The sequence below is a fragment of the Anneissia japonica genome, unplaced genomic scaffold, assembly GCF_011630105.1.
Source record: "Anneissia japonica isolate Jap-2015-1 unplaced genomic scaffold, ASM1163010v1 scaffold241_len727266_cov204, whole genome shotgun sequence".
Taxonomy (NCBI): Eukaryota; Metazoa; Echinodermata; class Crinoidea; order Comatulida; family Comatulidae; genus Anneissia; species Anneissia japonica.
Window position 1 is genome coordinate 201,740 of NW_022691770.1, and position 20,946 is coordinate 222,685.

At 33.4% G+C, this 20,946-nt stretch overlaps 2 protein-coding genes across 19 annotated transcripts in view; both read right to left on the minus strand.

The window, feature by feature from the left end:
• The window catches only part of LOC117100106 (MAP kinase-activating death domain protein-like), a 64,525-nt gene extending 59,295 nt beyond the window's left edge, over nt 1–5,230 (minus strand). For all 12 annotated transcript variants that reach the window (XM_033239670.1, XM_033239663.1, XM_033239664.1 and 9 more), the window contains exons 1-2: nt 5,102–5,230; nt 2,338–3,065 (exon numbers count right to left, since the gene is read on the minus strand). In XM_033239670.1, coding sequence (XP_033095561.1) covers nt 2,338–2,969 — 632 coding nt within the window. In that variant the 5' untranslated portion in view covers nt 2,970–3,065; nt 5,102–5,230. The remainder of the gene's footprint in view (nt 1–2,337; nt 3,066–5,101) is intronic.
• A 528-nt stretch (nt 5,231–5,758) lies between these two features.
• The window catches only part of LOC117100107 (oxysterol-binding protein-related protein 8-like), a 65,206-nt gene continuing 50,018 nt past the window's right edge, over nt 5,759–20,946 (minus strand). For all 7 annotated transcript variants that reach the window (XM_033239672.1, XM_033239675.1, XM_033239673.1 and 4 more), the window contains 12 exons: nt 18,213–18,367; nt 17,716–17,894; nt 17,302–17,383; nt 16,558–16,656; nt 14,613–14,808; nt 13,924–14,021; nt 13,543–13,626; nt 12,743–12,778; nt 11,929–12,029; nt 11,409–11,594; nt 10,711–11,015; nt 5,759–9,990 (listed from right to left, as the gene is read on the minus strand). In XM_033239672.1, the coding sequence (XP_033095563.1) occupies nt 9,734–9,990; nt 10,711–11,015; nt 11,409–11,594; nt 11,929–12,029; nt 12,743–12,778; nt 13,543–13,626; nt 13,924–14,021; nt 14,613–14,808; nt 16,558–16,656; nt 17,302–17,383; nt 17,716–17,894; nt 18,213–18,367 (1,778 nt within the window). In that variant the 3' untranslated portion in view covers nt 5,759–9,733. The remainder of the gene's footprint in view (nt 9,991–10,710; nt 11,016–11,408; nt 11,595–11,928; nt 12,030–12,742; nt 12,779–13,542; nt 13,627–13,923; nt 14,022–14,612; nt 14,809–16,557; nt 16,657–17,301; nt 17,384–17,715; nt 17,895–18,212; nt 18,368–20,946) is intronic.

Below are 20,946 nucleotides of genomic sequence, written 5' to 3' on the forward strand. Positions count from 1 at the left end.
TCGCACAACAAAATAATTAATCATAAATATGAAGAATATTGCTAACAAATTATAAACAGTCAAACCATATTATATATTTGTTATTATTATCCCCACTACAATACTGTACACCTACAGTAATCAGCATATTGTGTATTTTGATGAGGCACAGTACACAGTGTGTGCATAAGTAGAACACATCAGCATACACACACGCTACGCTGTGTGTAAAGGTTATGGGTCAAAACAGATGACAGTTGTATTAGACTATGGCATAATGCACAGAAAATTTATATTGCTTCATGTTGACAGCTGAGAGTCTATTGTATACAATGTACAGTATGTATAATTATTATAATATTGTTTCCTGGCATTAATCTAACCTTCGTATAATAATTTCCAAATAGTGTATGATACGCACCTATTCTAATTGCTTATTATTACTATTCAAATTGTAATTGTTAACTTCAAATCTGGGATTTTTAATTTAATTTAGTTCAATTTATAAGTTAATCATTTTTAATCAGTTACACTTTTTAATGTTTCTGTTTTTCAGACTGTTGTTTTTGATGATAGAGTAAGAGCAATTTACTGTAATTTATTTCTTGTTCCTGGCAAGATTATATTTTTACTTTGCCAAATAAATATTATTATTATTATTACTGGAAAAATGGTGGGTTCTTGTGTAATGAGAATCAACAATTCAGTTTATTTCTTCACCTTAATTTGTCTACAATCATTAATCAGTAAAAGGACTACCAACTTATTATAAAAAAAACTATGGTTCCATATCTAATAATCCTCTTTCATTCGTGTCACTCAGTTATCTCAATCTATCATGATCTACTACTGCGGGGATAGAAAAACCACCACAGGCATAAATACCACAATATACAATTTCTTTTGTAATTTTAGGTTTTAACCAGGCAAATACATTGAGTAAGAAATTGCGTGGGCTAATGTAACTAAACAAACTCATTACACATTAAATTTTTTTTTTTTTCATGAGAGCAAGTAATTATTCCAATTTAGTTAATATAAAACAAGAACAAAATACTTAAAATAACAGTGCCAATATTTACAACAAACTTGGCTAGGAATTATGTAAATTAATGTGCTTGAACGCGATGTGTATTTAGCACAGTATTACTTATAGTTGTCAACTGTTAAATTTTCGCTGGACACTTCTTTCCATTAGGGGCCTGGGGATACCGCATTTTGACTCACCAATGCATTCACTGTTTATGCCACAAATGTGTATTATAATGTAGAGATAGCAGTACAGTGCAGTAGGCAATTGTTTGGGAAGACATTGCTGCTTTAATACTAGGGAATAAATCCTGTCCAGAATCAAGGTTTATGATGTAAAAATTATTAATTAAAAAAGAAAACAACACTGAATATAAAAAATATATCATACACATACTAGTACAGTGCAAGCAATATAAATTTCTTTTTTTAAATACAGAATGAATAAGCAAAAATATAGCATTAAGAATGGAAACTGTGCATGTACTCTATAGCTACAGTAATTGGAGATGGATTGAAAGAGAAAATTTATGTTTGCATAAATAATATATGTTTATGACAAACTCCACATGATCTAATTATAATAATAAATAACTTGTGAATGCTATGAATAAATGCATTGATATAAATATGTACAGTGTATCATGATAGTAATGAGTAGTTGTACTATTAACTGATAGAAACAGGTACTGTATCGATAGTAATTAAAATTCTTGTGATGGAATAGACAATAACTGGATTTGCGTCAGGAAAGTCAAGTATAGGTGTAATTTTGCCCTACCTGATGTGGAAATGAACTGAATACTTGGTACATGTGAAAACAATTGCAAAAAAATCGCAAGTTGTTCTCGGGTGGGACTCGAACCCATGATGTGTTGATCAACATTGCAGTACCCGCTGCTCACTTGGACTTGAATTCAACTCTGGCCATCAGGCGCAAGCTCGTTGGTCTAGAGGTATGATGCCAGGCTAGTGATCTGGAGATCGTGGGTTCGAGTCCCACCCGAGAACAACGTGCGATTTTTTTCGCAATTGTTTTCACACCTACTAGGTATTCAGTACATTTCCACGTCAGGTAGGGCAAAATTGCACCTATACTATGTACTGTATCGTTCAAAATTTATTCAACATTTTGAATACTGTCATTGAGGCAGCCAATAATTACAACCTGATATTTTAGAAAACATTATTCTTACTACAATGTACTGTATGTGGCATTTTACAGCCAATCAAAGGACGAAGCATGTTTGCATTTTAAAAAGCATAATGAAAAACATGAAAAGTAAATTGTTTTAATAAAGATCAAACGATAAAAATTCATAGCCTCACCTTAAATTACTCTTGCCGCCATGCTTTCGACTTGTGCTCCTGTCATGACAGGCATCAATCAAACGCTTCAAAATAAACAGACATTCTCTAAACGTTGACACAAATGGATGATGACTCAAGATGCATAGCGATGTCAGAGAATTGTTGCGTACTTTCTTAGATTGTTTGATGCGCCGTTTGGTACGAGGGGATCGTTTCAACTCCTGGTCATCAGAAAGCGGGAGACTCAATGTATCATTACTACTTGATGAGTTCTGCCGGTTGTTTGCAAGCATTTTCTCTCGTTTCCCACCGGCTGATTTGCGTTCTGATGTCCTAAATGGTCTATAGAAATTGAGACAAATTCCATATCGCATACGACCACTATCTTTATCCGTTAAAGTAAAAACAAATGAGGTATTATCACGCAAGCTGTTTCGTTTCTGGCCCACTGTCAGACAACCCTCAGGTTGGCAAAAAAATATAACATCTGGGGGTAAACGAAAATCCCGATGATCTTCCGCTGGGTATCGTCGCAAAAGTTCTGGTGTTTGTGCAACTTCATTATTACGACTAGGATGTCTGGCACCAACTATGACTAAATAATCTAGCAATCTAGGGCAGAGGTAGCTACCTTTCCAAGTAGAGCTCATGGTTACTGCATTCAAATGTCATGACCAGATCAAGGGCAAGTAAATTGATAAACTGCGAAAATATTCTGGTAGATTCTGTGTTCACATACTTATATTCTGTTCGGAAAAAAAAATTAGAATGATGAACAGTATTCTACAACAATGGTCCATAAAAATAAATTATTACTTGGCCTGGAAGTCTATACTCAATAAACCAGGGCCTTTTTAGTTTTCCTCTCTCTTCTTGTTGTCTCTTTGCATATGTCTGTTCTTGTCTTTCGTATAGTTGAGAGAAATTTAAAATAAAATTGTAAATTCCACATTTTTAAGACAGTCAAAATTGCAGTCAATATTAATTTTATTTTCTTTTCTAGTAATAATATCAATAGGCCTACTGTTAATTTTAACAGATTACAAGTATTAAATTGATTAATGATCCCTACAACAATAACCTGTCAGTTTTTCCCCTTGACCCCTCCATGGATTCTTGGAACTCTTGAGTCATAGCCCAGTTGGTCCATTTTTGCACACCCCCAACCCCCTTCACAGTATACTTGAAACGGCCCCTTAATTTTGTTTACATTGTGCTAAATATTCACATATGATCAAACTGCTGGGAGAAAATGCACTAGGCCAGGCCAATGTCAATGTCAATGCACAAACTGCTGTTTACAACTTGCTTGCCCCGGGGGGTTCACTCTTAAATATTTCTATACGGGTAGGTGCCGCATTTACGGGGGTATTTTTGAGGACTTGGTAGCACAAGTGTGGGAATTTATGGAAGAGTTTCAGCATGTATAGGGTATATTTGCGAAGACTTGGTAGCACAAGTGTGGGAAATACCTAGGTAAAATTGATAGTTAAAATCCCTGCTCCGTCCCGTATCAAAGTAGGATAATTTTTCACACGATTTTAGCGAAGATTTTTTGCTAACCTCTGCGCTAAACCTACTGTTGATACATAGCCACAAGCAATAGGGATCGCGAACAGACAGAATCACGGTCTTATTCGCCATTGGGAACCAGTGCAAGTTTAATTTGGTAGGTTACATGGCCGTAATTGTAGTTCAACCGACACCAGACTTTGGTAAATGGTCGTTCAAGTCCCTAATAATTTTTAGTAAAATAGGTAGCGCAAGTGTCTCATGTCTTGGAGTGGCTGCTGCACCCCCAGTAAGGTGGGTATACAAGTGACCCCCCGGGTTGCTTGCAGTGCAACATTCATTACCCTCTTTCTTATGGGAATAATATTGACATGACACACAGCCATGTGTCAATGGCCGTATTCGACGGGTCGCTCTTAGTTAAACCACGCCCACCTGCGCAGTGGTAAAATCCTACTTAAAGAAGACAACCAGTTGAATAGAAACTTTTAAATACTCGACAAAACAAAATGGCTGCATAGTTTAACTGTGATACACGCTGCATAGTTAAGGCTGCTTCGGATTGTGGCAGTATTGGTTTTTCGTAAAAAAAAATGTTTTCATCCAGTTTTTGAATTCTGTTTGCCTACAATTATTGTTTAACTTCAATGTGAGTAAATATTATTATAATTTTTATTTTCTAAAATTTAATCTAAATTATATTAACACAAATGTTGTTGCTAAACTGACCAATCGGTCATATTTTTCTTGGTCACGTGGATAACGTTTATTTTATAAACGTTAATTTTCGTTTTCAACAAAATCCATTTTACGAACCAGTCGAACGAAAATAATACTCAACGAAAATTCGTACTCAACGAAATGAACCAGTCGAATAAGCCCAATGACACTTCTTTACTAAAAAAAAAATTAAAATTAATTTAGCTAGGCCTAGGCCTATACCACATAGAATCAACAAGATTAGTATTAGATAAAGCGTAATATACTAGCTGGCTAGTCTTTATAGACATTCAGCCTGCAGAAGACCATTTATAAAACATCAAAATATTGTAGTATTTTTTCAAAATCGGCCGAGCCTCACGCCCCTGAAATGCCTCTCACGTCAAACGGTTGATGCTGCTGCCTGAACACTTCTTCCACCAACCCCGAGCCTAGGAAATGCAAATACTGTAATTGCACAAATTCTGATTTGATATAAAGCCAGCGAAATAATAGAATGCTTCCACAGTTACTAAAGATACTAGTTTCTGTACCGTTTAAAACAACTTACCTTCCTGACATTAATAAAAATACGAAGACTAGGCCTACGTCTCTCTGCCTGCTTCTCTCTGCAACCAACCAACCGTGGTACCGTGTGAAGAAAAATAGATAACGATAACAAAAGATGATCAATAATCAATTCTCAATTGGTTGAGTTTTTTTAAAAGAGGGCGTACTTTATAATTTCTACTTGTGATTGATGCCAAACCGTGTTTCTTATAACAGTGTACCGCATTTTGTTATTTTGTGGATGTCATTTGTCTAATTTTGTTTAGTGCTTTGTTAATTTTCTTTTTTATATATTATACTCTCACAGAGCCACAAAACCATTATAATCATATAGTAAGCATCAGTGTTTAGAGTTTTTGAGCTTAAAATTCGGGCTAACTTGCCCTACTGGCAAGTTTCATATAAATACAGTAATGATAACATTGCCCAATAGGAACATGATGATGTTATTAATCCTATCAAGCATAGCCCTTCAACAAAGTAAAGCATATTCAAATCCTTCATTTGAATATTCATTTACTATTTCCAAGCTGCGTTATACAAGCTTTTCTAGATTAATGCATAATTAATATATTATAGTAAACTGCATAATTTACTATATTATATTATTATAAACATAGATATTAATACAACAAAATGAACACACAGTACATCCAAATTTGAAATGTTCAATTGCACAATAATTTATTGTTACTGTTAAATTTCTTATATATATATATATCCAACATAAAATATAAATTGTACATTCATATAGGCAAATGCAAAGGGTAAAACTTTCAATTCTCATCACTTATTCCTGCAGAAAATATTGTTTCTGTAACATATAGGCAATAACAACCATTAACATAAACACTGTTGAACTCTTTTTAAGGCAATACAAACATCATACTCAGGATGTGGTGTTATTGCATTTTATATCCACGAAGCTAACTTGGATCCATGGTACAAAATAATAATGCAATAATGCATCAAATACCTTGGGTGTTATATATAATTAAAGATACCTACACTGCCATAAACCACCAACAATTAAATATGGACATACAGTAGAATACATTCAAGATTTGAAATTGTATTACTTTTAGTTATCAAGAAACGTACGTAAAAAAAAGGTGCAAGTAATTATATTATGTTATAAAAGTTATTATATCGGCCCTTAAGCACCTAAAGTGCATAAACAATTTTTTTTTTTTTAAATATGCATAAACAGTGTTATATTAATATTAGAACTTTGAGAAATACTAAATGATATTTGACAAACAACTTCATGTAAAGTATATTTAATGTATAAAACAATTCAGGTGTAAAATAAAATGAACCAGTCAAAATATGAACAGAATAATAGAAATTTTGATATAACATAATAATACTGTACTATACTTGTGCGAGTATAGTCTAGATTATGCACAGTACCAGAAGATAATGATGATGGAAGTTTACCATGCTCATCCATGTTACAGCTTGGGTACCATCATTGTTGCCAAACACATTGTATACCATAGGCATTATTATGATGCATATATAAACCTTTATGTACATCATAGGGCAATGTATAATATATGATACCCTATACACTGCCTTATGTTTATCAATGGATACATATATTATGCAAACATGGTTATTACATACCAGCTTAATGAATATTGTTGATATTCTAAAACAACAAGTTGTTCAGGGATTAAGTAAGTTATCAATTGTAATGGGAAACATACTGAAACAATTCTGCTGATTTAGACATATTTTAATACAAAAACGCTTAGAATTAGAAACCTTTCTTTTTACTGGATACCCAATCAATGTGGGGACATTGTTCTTCCTTGGGGTCAAAAACAACAACTTAAATTTCATACAAAAGAAGCAAATTTAAATTAAATCTTTGAAAGATTTTAAAGTGAGTATAGTGCTGCGAATATTTGAGGGAAAATTATTCCAAAGTTTAACAGAACTATATTTAAAAGTTCTTTTACCAGATTCATTTCGCCATTTTGGCAAGACCAAAGTTTTTCTTAGATTTGTTGTTTGTATTTACATTGTGATAATCATCAATAGCTTATTACTCGCCCATTTAAGGATTCATTAAAAAAAATATAGGAATGGTATCGTACATACATTTGTTTTGGTTTGTTTCAGCTTTTTGTTTCAGCAAATGTTATATGTTTAAGACCAAAGTCTCATTTTAATTGGTGAATATCACCTTGCTGTACACTGATGTCCTGTGATAACTAGTAAAATGGTAAATTACTAAATTCAATAATAGTTCAATAATAAAGCATTTTTGAAAAATGAGTAGATTTTTAAATTATTTTGAATTGGAAAATAAGTTTACACTTGTTTTTAAGAAGTGGCTTCTGCACAAATATCATTAATTATTATATAAAATATTTAGAGTACTTTTACATTTTAAAAAGATGTTAATCAATTGAAATACATTACTATATATGTTTTCTACTACACTGTTACTTTTAGGTAGTGTGCAATAGAAACAGCAAAATGTATGATTTTATCATAACTATATCAATTATATTAATAATAATAATGATTACAATTATAATCTGTAGTTAGATAGTGATGTACCGCAAGCATTTAACACATTGTTACTTCGCCAGGCAAACCTTCAAATGATAATGGTTTCCGTGAAATGAGGTGGCAGTGATTGAATCATAAATTATATTAATATGCACAATAATAATTAAATTTAATAAACATAATATTGTAAGCATTATTATACATTCATTTGAAAGTGATTATCTTATCTTATTTTCTCATCTTATAAATATTCGTCTGATGTTAAAAATTAAAATAGTTTTACAAAGTATGTGGAATGATTGGATAATCCAATATGAATTAGGCATAAAAATACCTTGACCTATGTGTGACCTGGGTGACAGGAAACAATAAGACTCAAATATGTACAGTCAAACTTTTTATATATTTTTTTTCTTGTTCTAAATACCTTCATTTATTAATCCAACCTATTTTAACCTTATTTATATATGAACATGAATTGCTAGTAATTAGAATATTTGAATATTCATGTCAGTATGCATATAGGAAAGTGTTACTAGAAGAGGTATACATGTACAAAAGAATTCTAAAAAAGATAACAAGTTTGGAAGCTGATGATAATCCTGACTACAACTACTTGGCTGTATTGCTTGTCTTTGGGCAGAAACACAGTGTTCCAAGTAAAGGCCCATGATCCACACAGTGTTCCAAGTAAAGTTCCAAGTAAAGGCCCATGATCCACACAGTGTTCCAAGTAAAGGCCCATGATCTAGTTATGCACAAGGCTGGCTCTTTGGCTCACCAATTATCAAGGAGATAAATCTATAAGTCTAATCAAACTATTCAGGAGTCCCAAGTTGGAAGAAGTCATTTCCGGGAGAGCTGATTTCTTTTTGCCGCACATAGTGATACCCATCAGCAGTACGGGAGGCCGTCCCGATTTACAGGAGACTCCTCAAGTTGCGGGAGACTCGGGACCCTTGAACTGCTTAACAAAAAATTATTTCCATTCATTCATGAAGTTCCTGTATCAACTGAGACGATTAAAGCCTGGTTTCCATAAAATAGCTACATGCTATCGCTGACTCCTTTTGCGACGCTGATTGGTCAGTTGAATCACGGAGCAGTTTTGATTGCATCGTCGGGGACACCTACACAGTGTAAAGATTGCAGGGAAAACGCTGTAGCAACTGTGTAGCGACTATGAAAGCCAGGCTTAAATTGTCTGTCAGTTTTTTAATACTTAAATAGAAATGCCTATGCTGGAATTTTGCAATAGGTCACAACACATATAGGACATCACCTAACCTGCTATATCATTGGATTACAAATAACTCGTCTTTTGAACAATTTGAGGATTACATCTAAACACTGCAGTACTCCTGTATTATAAATAGTATTATAAACAGTGTCGGCTTTTACACCAACTGAAACAAAATCAAGATGTACATTGGGGGCGCTACTACAAAAGCTTGCATACTCATCAAGTTATTTATAGATACCTACACAAAACAACCAATGGCAATATGTCAACAATGCTACGCCAGAATATTATTATTATTATAATAAACTTGGTTTCCAATTGCTACATCGCTGACAGCTTTTGGTGGTGCTGATTGGTCAGTTGACCAATCAGCCAATCGCAACCACAGTGTAGCGATTTTAAGGAAACCAGGTTTTAGCTATAGATTCAAATCAGGTAGCCTAGCTAAGGTATCCAGTCTACCCTTGATAAGCTGGCCTACACTGAGTCAAAGCAAGCATAGTCCAACAAGTTTCCAAGTTACCCTTGCAAAGCTGGTTACACCGACTTCAATTCAAAGCTAGCATAGCTAACATGATCTACAGGCTAGTTTAGCTAAGCGACTCATACTTATATCCAAGCTAACAAAGCCAAGCTAAGCTAGCCCACACTGTATTCTTGGGTAATGTGTCCTGAGTGGTATCGAAACTAACATCAATTATCCTTCAACACTATTGCCAGCTTTTTCTGGAAGATTATTGTGCTCTGTAACATTACCCTATCATTAAATTAACCTTGTATTTCATTGGCAAGCCAATAAGTACTCTTAGTAAGCTTAGACCAGAGAATTTAAATTGGTACATATATTAACAATCTCTTCATAAATTATTTAAATAAATAGCCTAGAACCACCTGACTGAGTAGTAGAAGCACTGTGATTATTACTAAATCTTTGGTTGAAAATCCTCCGGTGATGTCTCGGCGACGGTCGTGCATGTGGCGTGCAATTGCCTCAAGTCGGGTGTTAATGAGTTGCAATTCGGCTGCTTGTCGTTTGTTGCCTTCTACAATAGGCTTCACGAGGAGCTCAACCATGCTCGCGTCTACAGGGCCAGCTATCTTAGATTTAAACGATTGTGAATCTGTGAAAGAAACAAGTAAATAATGTCAAAACAACAATAAAAGAGAAAGAAAAACTGAGCCACATATGTTAAGCCCTGTCCAGTCTAGCTAATTTTATTTTACAAAAAAATGCGACATGCCTAAAATGGTCATAATGACATCACATCATGACCATATATAGGCACATCATGACAATGTATGGCAACAGTTTTTTTGCAAAGAAAATTAGACAGAGCTTTATACATGTGTGACATATACAACAGGCTTATACATGTACATTTTTTTTTTAAATATATAGTACAAGGGAACAGCAATTAATGATGATCAATGTAATTTTTTTTTTAATGGAACAGAATATTTGTAATATCACCATGAGCATTTAGATCATTTGAAACTATCAATAATAACTGTGCTCCTCTACCAAGTGGAGTTAAATCATTGACCTGAGCAAGGGACGAACCCAATATCCCTGAATTGCTAGCTGGGAACCACAGCTGCTACAGCACTTCTTCAACGTGAAGTGTTTAAGAGATCGAAAACAACATGTCTAAGTAACATTCAGAGAGAAGGAATTTCTCTCTGAATTTCTAAACAAGGCTAATCTAAAGTAAACTGTCTTGCTGAATGGCGAGATTTGGTGAAACGTGTGATGTCAAAAGATGAATAGCGTTCATATGATGATGATTTCAAGGTTGGAAGAGCAAAATATATACTTGATGTTCAAGTGATGGCCGGCTTACTTTCATTCTCAGAAACAGACTGCCTATCAAGTTCAGGGGTTGAGCATTCGCTTTCTCGGTCCACGTCGTGTAGAGGTCGTAGGCTCAGTGACGTCCTTCCTTCGTTGTGCTTGTCCCGAGCTCTATTGATTGACTTCTGTTTCCTTAGCTGTTTTTCGGACGAGTCTGTGTTTTTGGGTAGCCCCTTCGGTAAGCTTACTATACTAGTGGCACGCACAATTGGCGTTTTGTGCCGTGTCCGTGTTTGTATAATGCCATCACGTTCAAATTCTTCAATGTCATTCTGTGGGTCCCATGGTCGGTTACTGAAGCAGAATTCAATAATAAATTGAATTTTCAAATTAGCATATAAAAAATAACCATAATAATGTAGCAATAACAACATTAACAAAAATATAGTAACAATAAATTATAGTTATAATTTAATAACAATAATAATTAATAACAAAGTGGTCTTGAATTAGAGGCGTCTCAGAATTAGGGGGTTCTCAAATTGGAGGGTGCACTGTATATATAGGGTAAGTATACAGTAGTTTTCTTGCCTCCCAATCCAAGAGTAATAAGTTCAAATCTACAAAAAAAAAAAAAAAACACAAGCCTCCTAATAAGACTTATGTACTTGCAGTAATTTTGTAATAAAATGATTAATATTGCTTATATTATTTCCGCAATTGTTACTCTTAAGCCTATCAACTTACTCCATGTGTTTATACACCCAATCCCCTGTGATTTCATCCAGCTCAAACAGCTTGGGCACCCAGTCCAGATTCTTAAGCTTGCGTTCCTTGTGCCCTTTCCTCTGCTCTTCTTCCAGAAGAAATTTCTCATGAGTAGCCTGGGTTTGATCCCCTTTCTTTATGGCATCTGCTACATGGGTCCATAGTCTGTAGAAATCAGGTGAAAGGGTTTGAATTTGAGCTTTGAACTTTGAGTTCAGAATAAATACAGTTGCAGTATATATGAAAGTTGTTATAATTAAGAGTTAAAATAAAATCTCATGATCTAACAGATGCCAAAGTCTGTTGTTGATTAATATTTTCTTTATTTTACAAGGCCCAAACGAAAAGCTCATGTTAGCCCATACTAACCACTAAGCCTGAAAACCAGATACCTTTATAAAATGATTATTTTTTACTTCTTCTTAAAGATTTTTCGCCATTTGCAGCCCTAGGATTGTGGAGAACTTTCTCTTTAATTTTAAACACAAGAAATTCTTACTTCTCTGATTCAAAAGCACCCTGTTCATTAAGAGCAACTGTTGACCTGTTTAGCCTTTGACTTCTGACTTCTTGAGTTACAGCCCAAAATAATTCTGATTCCTAAAATTTACCATATAAAGAATAAGGGTATTTAAAGTAATTTGTAGAATATAAATAAAATTAACAACAATAGCAACAACGACAATAATAATAATAATAATAATAATAATAATAATAAAATATAGCTATAATAATAGTTAAGATAATAAAAATATTCCAAGTATTCAGTGTGATAAAATGTCAGGTTGGGTAAAGATTGTCGCATACATTATATTTTCGTCCAATATTCTATTGTTACTTAGGCGAGACTTATTTTATTCCTTGTTTTGCATACTTATTTCTTTAAAGATTATAGGAGGAGGGCGGAATAAAAATAGAAATAAAATTTTGTTTTCTTATTTAGCAAATAGTTTTGCCTAAATCATCTAGACGAAGGAGAAATTAAAAATAGAATTTTATTGGTGAATGTAAAATAGAATGGTTAAATGCTTCAAATTTGTATAATTAGGAAGAAATATACATATCTTATCTTTGGCGATTTCAAGGCAGCGGAGGGCGTAGTAAAAATAAAGAAAAACTTTTATTTTTTCTGAAATTTCCACTTTTTTGTGGCGGCGGGTGCGCTAATTGGCCAAAAATAAAATTTTGTTTTTATTCGAAATCATCAATACTTGCAGTCCACGGGTTGGCTAAACAAGGTATAAAAGAAGTCTCGCCTTAACACAATAATTATGATAAAATTAATTAATATGCAAATGTAGCAGCATACTTACTCCAGTTCTTTTGTTTTTCATATATATTTCTTCATCCTGGTAATTAGAGTAAAAAGCAAAAAAATAGCATCAGAAAAAGTTAAGATAATGGTACCAATTTTATTTATCTTGTTTAATTTTACATGATGTGTATGTAGTATCCTATGCATCCTTAAAGCGCTGTTTATTGCTGCCAAATCAGTAAGATTTTATATATATTTGGTTTATTCATAGTTTATACAATGAGGATAAAATCACTGTCAATGAAAATGCTTAAAACTACAAGGTATAAAACCTAAATTGTTATAACAATGCTCCTAGACCAATGGTTCTCAAACTTTCTGGCCGATGACCCAAACAAATGTCCAGATTATTTGCCGCGACACACTTCCCAAGATGTTAAAAAACAGATCCTCAAATTCAGTCATAACCTGGGACACAAACCTGAAGTAAAAATTGTTTAATGTCACATAAATGTTAGCATGATATGACATTAGAGTTCAATAAAACACTCAAGTCTTGTGACGTTCAAATTTATTTAGTTTGAGAAGCACTGTCCTATACAAAATGGAAACAAATTACAACTGCAATAGATGCAAGCTTGTGTGTGAACTAATGACATTGTAACATAACCAGCCATTTCCCTACATAATGCAGTGCAATTATCATAATTCAAAATGAACCTTCAAAGCAAAATCTTGCTTTCAAAGATGATACTTGCATTTCATAATCTGTCACCATAAAAACTAATCAGCCTAAAATTCTGAAGTGAGCCCTCAAGTGACAAGGGGTACAGTTAGTCTCCAAATAAAAGTACTCACCCACTGTCCCTCTAGTGTTGCTAGGGTGTCTTTGCCAAACTTGAGTTTGCCAGTGATTTGGTTCCAGGATCCACCAAAAAAAGGCTGAAGTGATGATATAAATAAAATATTGATTAGAAATATTTGAAAAGACTGTAGCACACTTAAGCAATTCCTATATATACAATTGTTTCCAATGTTATAGTTTCATTGCTGCTCTTGTTTGCATTGTTTTTACTTTGACTGGATTTAAACATTTAATACTTGAAAAAAAAAAACATCATTGCAGGTAGTAAGGCAACTTTCAAGAAGGGTCACAGTTCAAAGTTGCTAAGCATACATAATAAGAAATTCCCTTAAGCTACTCAACAGTGGTGATCATTATATGCAAGTCTATCTTACCTTCAATTTGAAATCTAATTCAGCTCTGTAGCCAGTTTTCTCACACTCAATTGATACTTTACCCCCATACTCCATCGTCAAGGTGCCATACAGAATACCTAGGGTAAGAATGGTATGATCCATTAAAGACATTGCCATGGTGCCAATAAGAATAACTAGGGTCTAGGGAATGATCGATTAAAAGGACAAAGCATGGTGTCATTTAAAAAAACTAATGTAAAAATGGAATGATCCATTACTAAAACAGCAATGGGAACTAAATTGGACAGTAGTAATATTTGATAGTCGGTTGCTAAAACAAATTCCCAGGGAACACATACTCAGCTCTGTGGGGAGTATTTCATAACAACTCCATTAGTAATCAGCACATTAGGCAAAAAAATACACACATTAGACAACATTTGTGTCCATCAAATCTATGGATAATATATTTTTTCCCTTTATTTTCTTTATCTATAAAAGTAACATCAAAAACACAATACACCTCATGGCTCAGAGGCCAGATTGCGTGTACATGTGTAAACACATGAAAAGTTATTTACTAGAGTTTTTTTTTTTAACTGTTAAATGTTTAAAGGGATTAAAAAATGATTTCTATTTGAATATAATTATAAACATATGAACTATAAACATATGAACATAACAGCAACATTACAAAAGACACAATTTGTATGCGAACAAATACTGACCTTTACAATTAGCATATGGCATTGTTATAAGGTAGTCTTCTCCACGTGTTAGGAATGTGAGTTTTCCGACCCCATCCATGAGTGCTGATACTGAATTCCCGTAGAACTTGGACTTGGCCAATATACCCCCACTAATGCAAAAGCCATCTTTGCGGTTTGAAATGTGAAAGACAGAGATGGGAGGGTGATGCGAAACCTGAGATGGAATAGGAAAGAAAATGGACATGAGGAAATAAACATTCAAGAATTCAAGAAAAAATGTGGTTCTACAATGTATGGAATATAAAATAACACTAGAAATTATAACAGCTTCCTTAAATATCAGATTACTTATGGGGTGTACATTACTTCATATATTCCTAAACACTAGAAATTGCAACATGAAGCAGCCTTCTTCCATAGTGGATTGCTTATAATCTTTATATTACATATCTGATTCCCCAAGGGTAGAAAACATAACATGATGCAGCTTCCTGTCGAACTCCTTTAGGACTATACATTAACATCACAGTCCCCAAGTCCCATACATGGTATACTCTTACAATATCAATTAATGAAATAGTAACTTGAATACCAGCAGCTCTTACGAGAGTATGTTCACAATGTCTACAATATATAATAATAGAATGTAAAGTCACTGTATTGTAGTTGTGGTAGAATTGGCGTTAATAGGGCTGTGACAAGGACACTTCTACCATGGCCCAGAATATAGTTACACAATAAAATAAAGGATTATGAAGTACCAGACTAACCACAATGAAACAAAACAAAATATTATATTATCTACGCTGAATATAAACAGCATGTAAAGGTAAAAAAGCAGTTTAGGGATTCAAATTTTCAGCTAGGATCTGTGTCACTGTTGGTTAGTGTGGTAAGACGGTTAAACATTATTGTTAATAATAATAATTATTATTATTATTCCAATGTATCAATATTGCGGTATATGTATGCGGTATGTACAAATGGTACATCGAGGTGAAGTAATACACTGCAATGTAGAGCACAGTAGTCATACAGTACTTGGACATTTTTAACAGGTTGTGATGTTATACAGTACATTAATATTCACAGCATGAGGTATTAACATAAAAAGGAAAATTTCCCCATACTTGTATAGTGTTTCATTAAATTGGGTGGCGATGCCAATACAGAGCACATAAAGATGAAGTAGAGAGTACTTCACAGACATATACACTTTAATTAAACCACAAGCATTTCCTCACTGAACCTTTCACCCAAGAAAAAAGTTCAGTGAGTGAGAACATGCTTCTGGTTAATTAATCTGTTAAGTGCTTTCTACCTCATCTTATTTGTTATAGTTGCATGTTCCCATAGCTGCAGTAGAACCACTTCTTTTCGGACAACCCTATTAAAAGGACAACCTTATTAAAGGGACAACCCTATTAAAGGGACAACCCTATTAAAGGGACAATCCAATTAAAGGGACACCCCTATTAAAGGGACACCCCTATTAAAGGGATGACCCTATTAAAGGGACAATCCTATTAAAGGGATAATCCTATTAAAGGGACAACCCTATTAAAGGGACAACCCTATTAAAGGGACAACCCTATTAAAGGGACAATCCTATTAAAGGGATGATCCTATTAAAGGGACAATCCTATTAAAGGATGATCCTATTATAGGGACAACCCTATTAAAGGGACACCCTTCCTAAAGGCCAACTCAGAAAGCGTCATACAACGCGATTTGTTGTGGTGCCAGGTCTGCGTGAGTTAAACGCAGACGCGATGGTTTGCGTCGGGGGCAGTCACGTTGTAGAATATTAAACATGTTTAATGTTTCTCACGACGGCTCAAAACTGTCCCCGACGATGAATCGCATTGGCCTGCGTTGTACGACGCTGTCTGAGTTGGCATTAAAGGAGCAGACTTTCTGCTGCAGCAAAGGTAAAATGGTGCTTGTTCATCAAATATCCCACCTGTTCTGCAATGTAAAATGTCCTGCTGTTTGTTTTTGGATGAGTCCACAAGCAGCGGTAGGTTTCTCCTATGATTGGGTTGTATGGTTTCTTCAGTCCCTGAAATTGAGCAAGCAGAAAACAAATGATAGTAAACAAGTAATACATACCTAAGTTATGCTTTTGTATCTTTCCCTAGGCTATGGGAACAATTACCACCTGTAATTCAAAATTCTTCATCAATCTCATCTTTTAAATCTGCTCTAAGTACTATATTCCATTATACTAGTTGTACGTTAATTGTATTTTCTTAGTAATTTTTAGTTTCCTGCTTTTATTTTTGTTTTTATTTAATTACAAAACTTGATTGGTATACAGTTCTTTTATTTATAAGGTGGAGTGAGTGCAGCATCTGTTTGGGCTTCTGCCTATTCTCACTCCAGGCTATAATTGTTCTTGATGATTGCCAAATAAATATTATTTAATTAATTATTATTATTATTACATATGTTTAAGAGTAATCAAGTTTTCTCCATTAACAAAATAATAAATCAGAAAATAATAATAAATCAGCAATTTTTACCGTGCCTATTCTAAAATTATCAAAGGCGCAAGTGAAAAATAAACCAGGCTAAAAAGCTTTATAAACTAAGAAAGTTTTGAGATCCTTCTTAAATTGAACTAAATTTGAGGACTGTTTTCCAGAAATGGGTAACTGACATTCTTTCTACTATAATTTTACTATAAGTTTTGGATATCTCATACCTTAGGTTTTTTGTAAAATCCAGATAGATACCATTTAACAACTGACTTCATTCTAGTAAAAGGATTTTCTTGTACAGCAGCTCTGTAAAACATATATTTTAATAATATAGTTGTGCAATAGATTAATAGAAACCATAATGCAAAAGACAAGACAATTACAACCAACAAGGTTGTTAAAAACAAATCTGTTTGCCTTCCAGAGAAATACGGTAATTTCTACACTAAACTCAGAAAATTATCTCTGTCCCCTTCATCGTCATTCGCTACTGTTCCATTAACACCATACTTTCACCATGCCTCACAAGCAACCCAAACCTCCTTAATGTTACATTATGTTATTATTACAAAAATAGTAGAAGTTACAAAAATTATATAATTAAATTCATCAATATCGTTTCAAAAGACATCACTTACTCTGATAACATATCAGCATGGTAGTAGAAATCAGAAAGCTTGTCAAGTAGTGACCTAGGCTCAAGTATAAATGTTGGTAGTACAACCTTTGACAGGTCCATCCCTGGACGTACTTGCTTAATTAGTCCCCATATTAAACCTTTGTTCTCTTCGCCTAAGGTTTCTGATTGTGTATTCTCCTATTTGGGAAAAACATGGGAAAGAATAATGGTAGGCAATAATAGACAAATCTTGTGTTTGATTAAACTTTACGTATTTTCAAATGGAATGAACCTATTTAGAAATAGACTACACTATAACAATTCAACACAATAATTATGAATGATTTTTTTCATAATAAAAATATCATCAATCCAATAAACAACACCATAGAGAAGTGCTTAGAGGCCTTGTTAGTATTAAGCGCTATGTAAGTCTAAAATATTATAATAAAGATGATAATCATAAATAACAGTTCACTGACACCATACTGTATAACAGATCATGCAAACACTCACCAAGCCGAGTTCCTCGACCTCGTTTGGGACATAGAGTGTTTCCTTATGAGGAACTTCTAACGGCTCAACACTGTCCTCTTCTTCAGACAGATCAGAATCCGACTTGCTTTCTTGATCTTTCTCCTCATCTTTCTCAATATCCGACTCATCCAAGCCTAACACACAAAGAATGCATGCATTAATATCCAGTACATCGCATGCAACCGTTATTCTGTTTGACTAATATATCAATATTTGCACATAATCAGTACATGTACTTTGTTATCAGGAACATGTGTTTGCTTTTAATGTTAAAGAGGATCTCCCACATACTTGTGTAAAATATAATTTGAGCCAAGAATTTGTTAAATATTTAAAAAATAATAAAATATTTTTATATCCAATCAAAAGCAAATGAAATACTGTATACCAATTGTAGATAAAATACAGAATTCTACCTTGTATTTATATTTGATTTCACAACATCTAAAGTATATATACGAAATACAGAACAAATTATTATAAACAAAATACAAGATGCAAGACCAAAGTTGTAAAATATGAAAATTTCTAAGAAATTCTGTTAACAAAATAAAATTTTCAAAATGTTTTTTTTTTTTTTTCCAAATACCACTGTTTGATATATCACCAAGACACACCCTAGGCTTCTGGGTTTATAAAAATAAGTCAAAAATAATTTGTTTGTAATTCCGTTACCATGGAATTGCCCATATTTATAAAGTTAACTAGCTCGTTGAATTCTAGTTTAGCAAAGAATGGCATAGCAATTTGTCTGTAGCATAATATGGTAAGTATTTGAGATGTTTGAAAATAACATGAAATTTATTGTAATAAGGTTTAGTTAGGGGGGATTCGAGAAAGGAAATTACTCTGTACATATAGATAGATAAATTTTAAAATTTATATAGCGCCGGTTAAACCGAAGTTGTCACTAGCGCTTTACAATGAATACAAAATAAAGAGCAAAATACAATAAAGTAAAATAAATAAATAAATAAAATAAGAAAATAATAATAACAATAAAATAATAATAATAATAATAAAATAAAGTAAAAATATATTGCTTTTGAGATTTTCAAGGAATAAAATTAACATGATTGTTTCAGCAACATATAGCATAATACCCAAGAAAATTTTGTTCTACCAACAGGCAAGTTTCAGGAAATTGCTTTCAACTTCCTTTTGCTGGTGCAAAATGGTATAACTTGTCTAATATTTAGGAGCAGTTTAGTGCATTTGAAATTTAATTCATCATTTATGATTTTAGGAATACTAGTTTTTACTACAACAGTGCTAAGGCGACACTTTTTTTATACCTTGTTTTGTGAACTTATTCCATTAAAGATTGCCAGAGGAAGGTGGAAAAAAATAAAAATTTAATTTTGTTTTCTTATTTAATAAATAGTTTTGCCAAAAACATCCAGACAGAGGAGAAAACAAATTTTTATTGGTGAATTTAAAGAGTGTAGCACTGGGATGGTTAAATGCTTTAAATTTATATAATTAGGAAGAAAAATACATATCTTATTTTTGGAGATTTCAAGGCAGCGGAGTGCATAATAAAAATAAAGAAAAACTTTCATGTTTTTGTTAAATTTCCATTTTTTTGTGCTAATTGGCCAAAAATAAAATTTCATTTTTATTCGAAATGATCATTATTGGTGGGCGGTGAGTTCACTAAACAAGGTATAAAAAAAGTCTCACCTAAGATGAAGCACTGTGATACACCAATCATTTGAAATGTGGATGAACTGCTACTGTTAAGGCATACATACTCCTTTTACGGGAATTTCAATAGCTCTTCAACAAATTGAGAGTGATATCTCATACTCCATAATAGGCAAACTTAAGTAATACATTATGAACAAATAGGTTAAAGGCTTTGCTCAAGTCCATAAAAGTAGCAATCACATACTTTTTTTCAAAAGCTTTTTAAATATTTTCACGTATTGCATGGGAGGTGTACTGCGTTTGTATAAAACCATACAGAAGATTATCTGTGACACCTGATGCTAATTAAGTTTAGTGAACGCTTGCTTTTCAAGAATTTTGTACAACACTGTTAACATAGAAATTCATGGCATATAAAGATTCAAATTGTTTCTGCAGTCACCTACGGCTAAGTTTACAGCACATTCTCAACTAAAACGAAGTGTCCCCAGAGCTCTAAACACAAATAGTCCTAAGGAAAGTGCGATTCTAAATGTACGGAGAACTAATTCCTAAGAAGTGCGATGCACTTCTCGACAGTTGTACAGTAGGTCAGATTTCGTCAACGAAAAAAATATCATGTTGCTATCTTGCCTAGTGCAACGTAAAATAGGTCACATGGAGATATTTGCAACTTCACTGATAAATCAATCAGAATAACATCTTACTTCCATATGTGCTAATAAGAAAGTAATACACCAACATATCTAGACCATGACAACCAGCACAGCCTGATTGAAATCCGCAATAATGATATCATTATACTGCGTCCTCCCTCGGTTTCGAATCAATTCGCGTTTCCAAGCTACTTGGTGGCTGGCCAAACGCGAATTGATTCTTACCTCAAGAGGATTTGTATAATCACGATTATACTGTAGGTAAGTGTACCTTCGCATAATCATTAATTACATTTCAATGTATTTCAAAACCTCAATTTAATCTACTATACTTAAAGCTCTGTTCACAAAAATACATGTGATCTACCATATATGGATGTGACACCTTCATGCCCATATATGGGTAA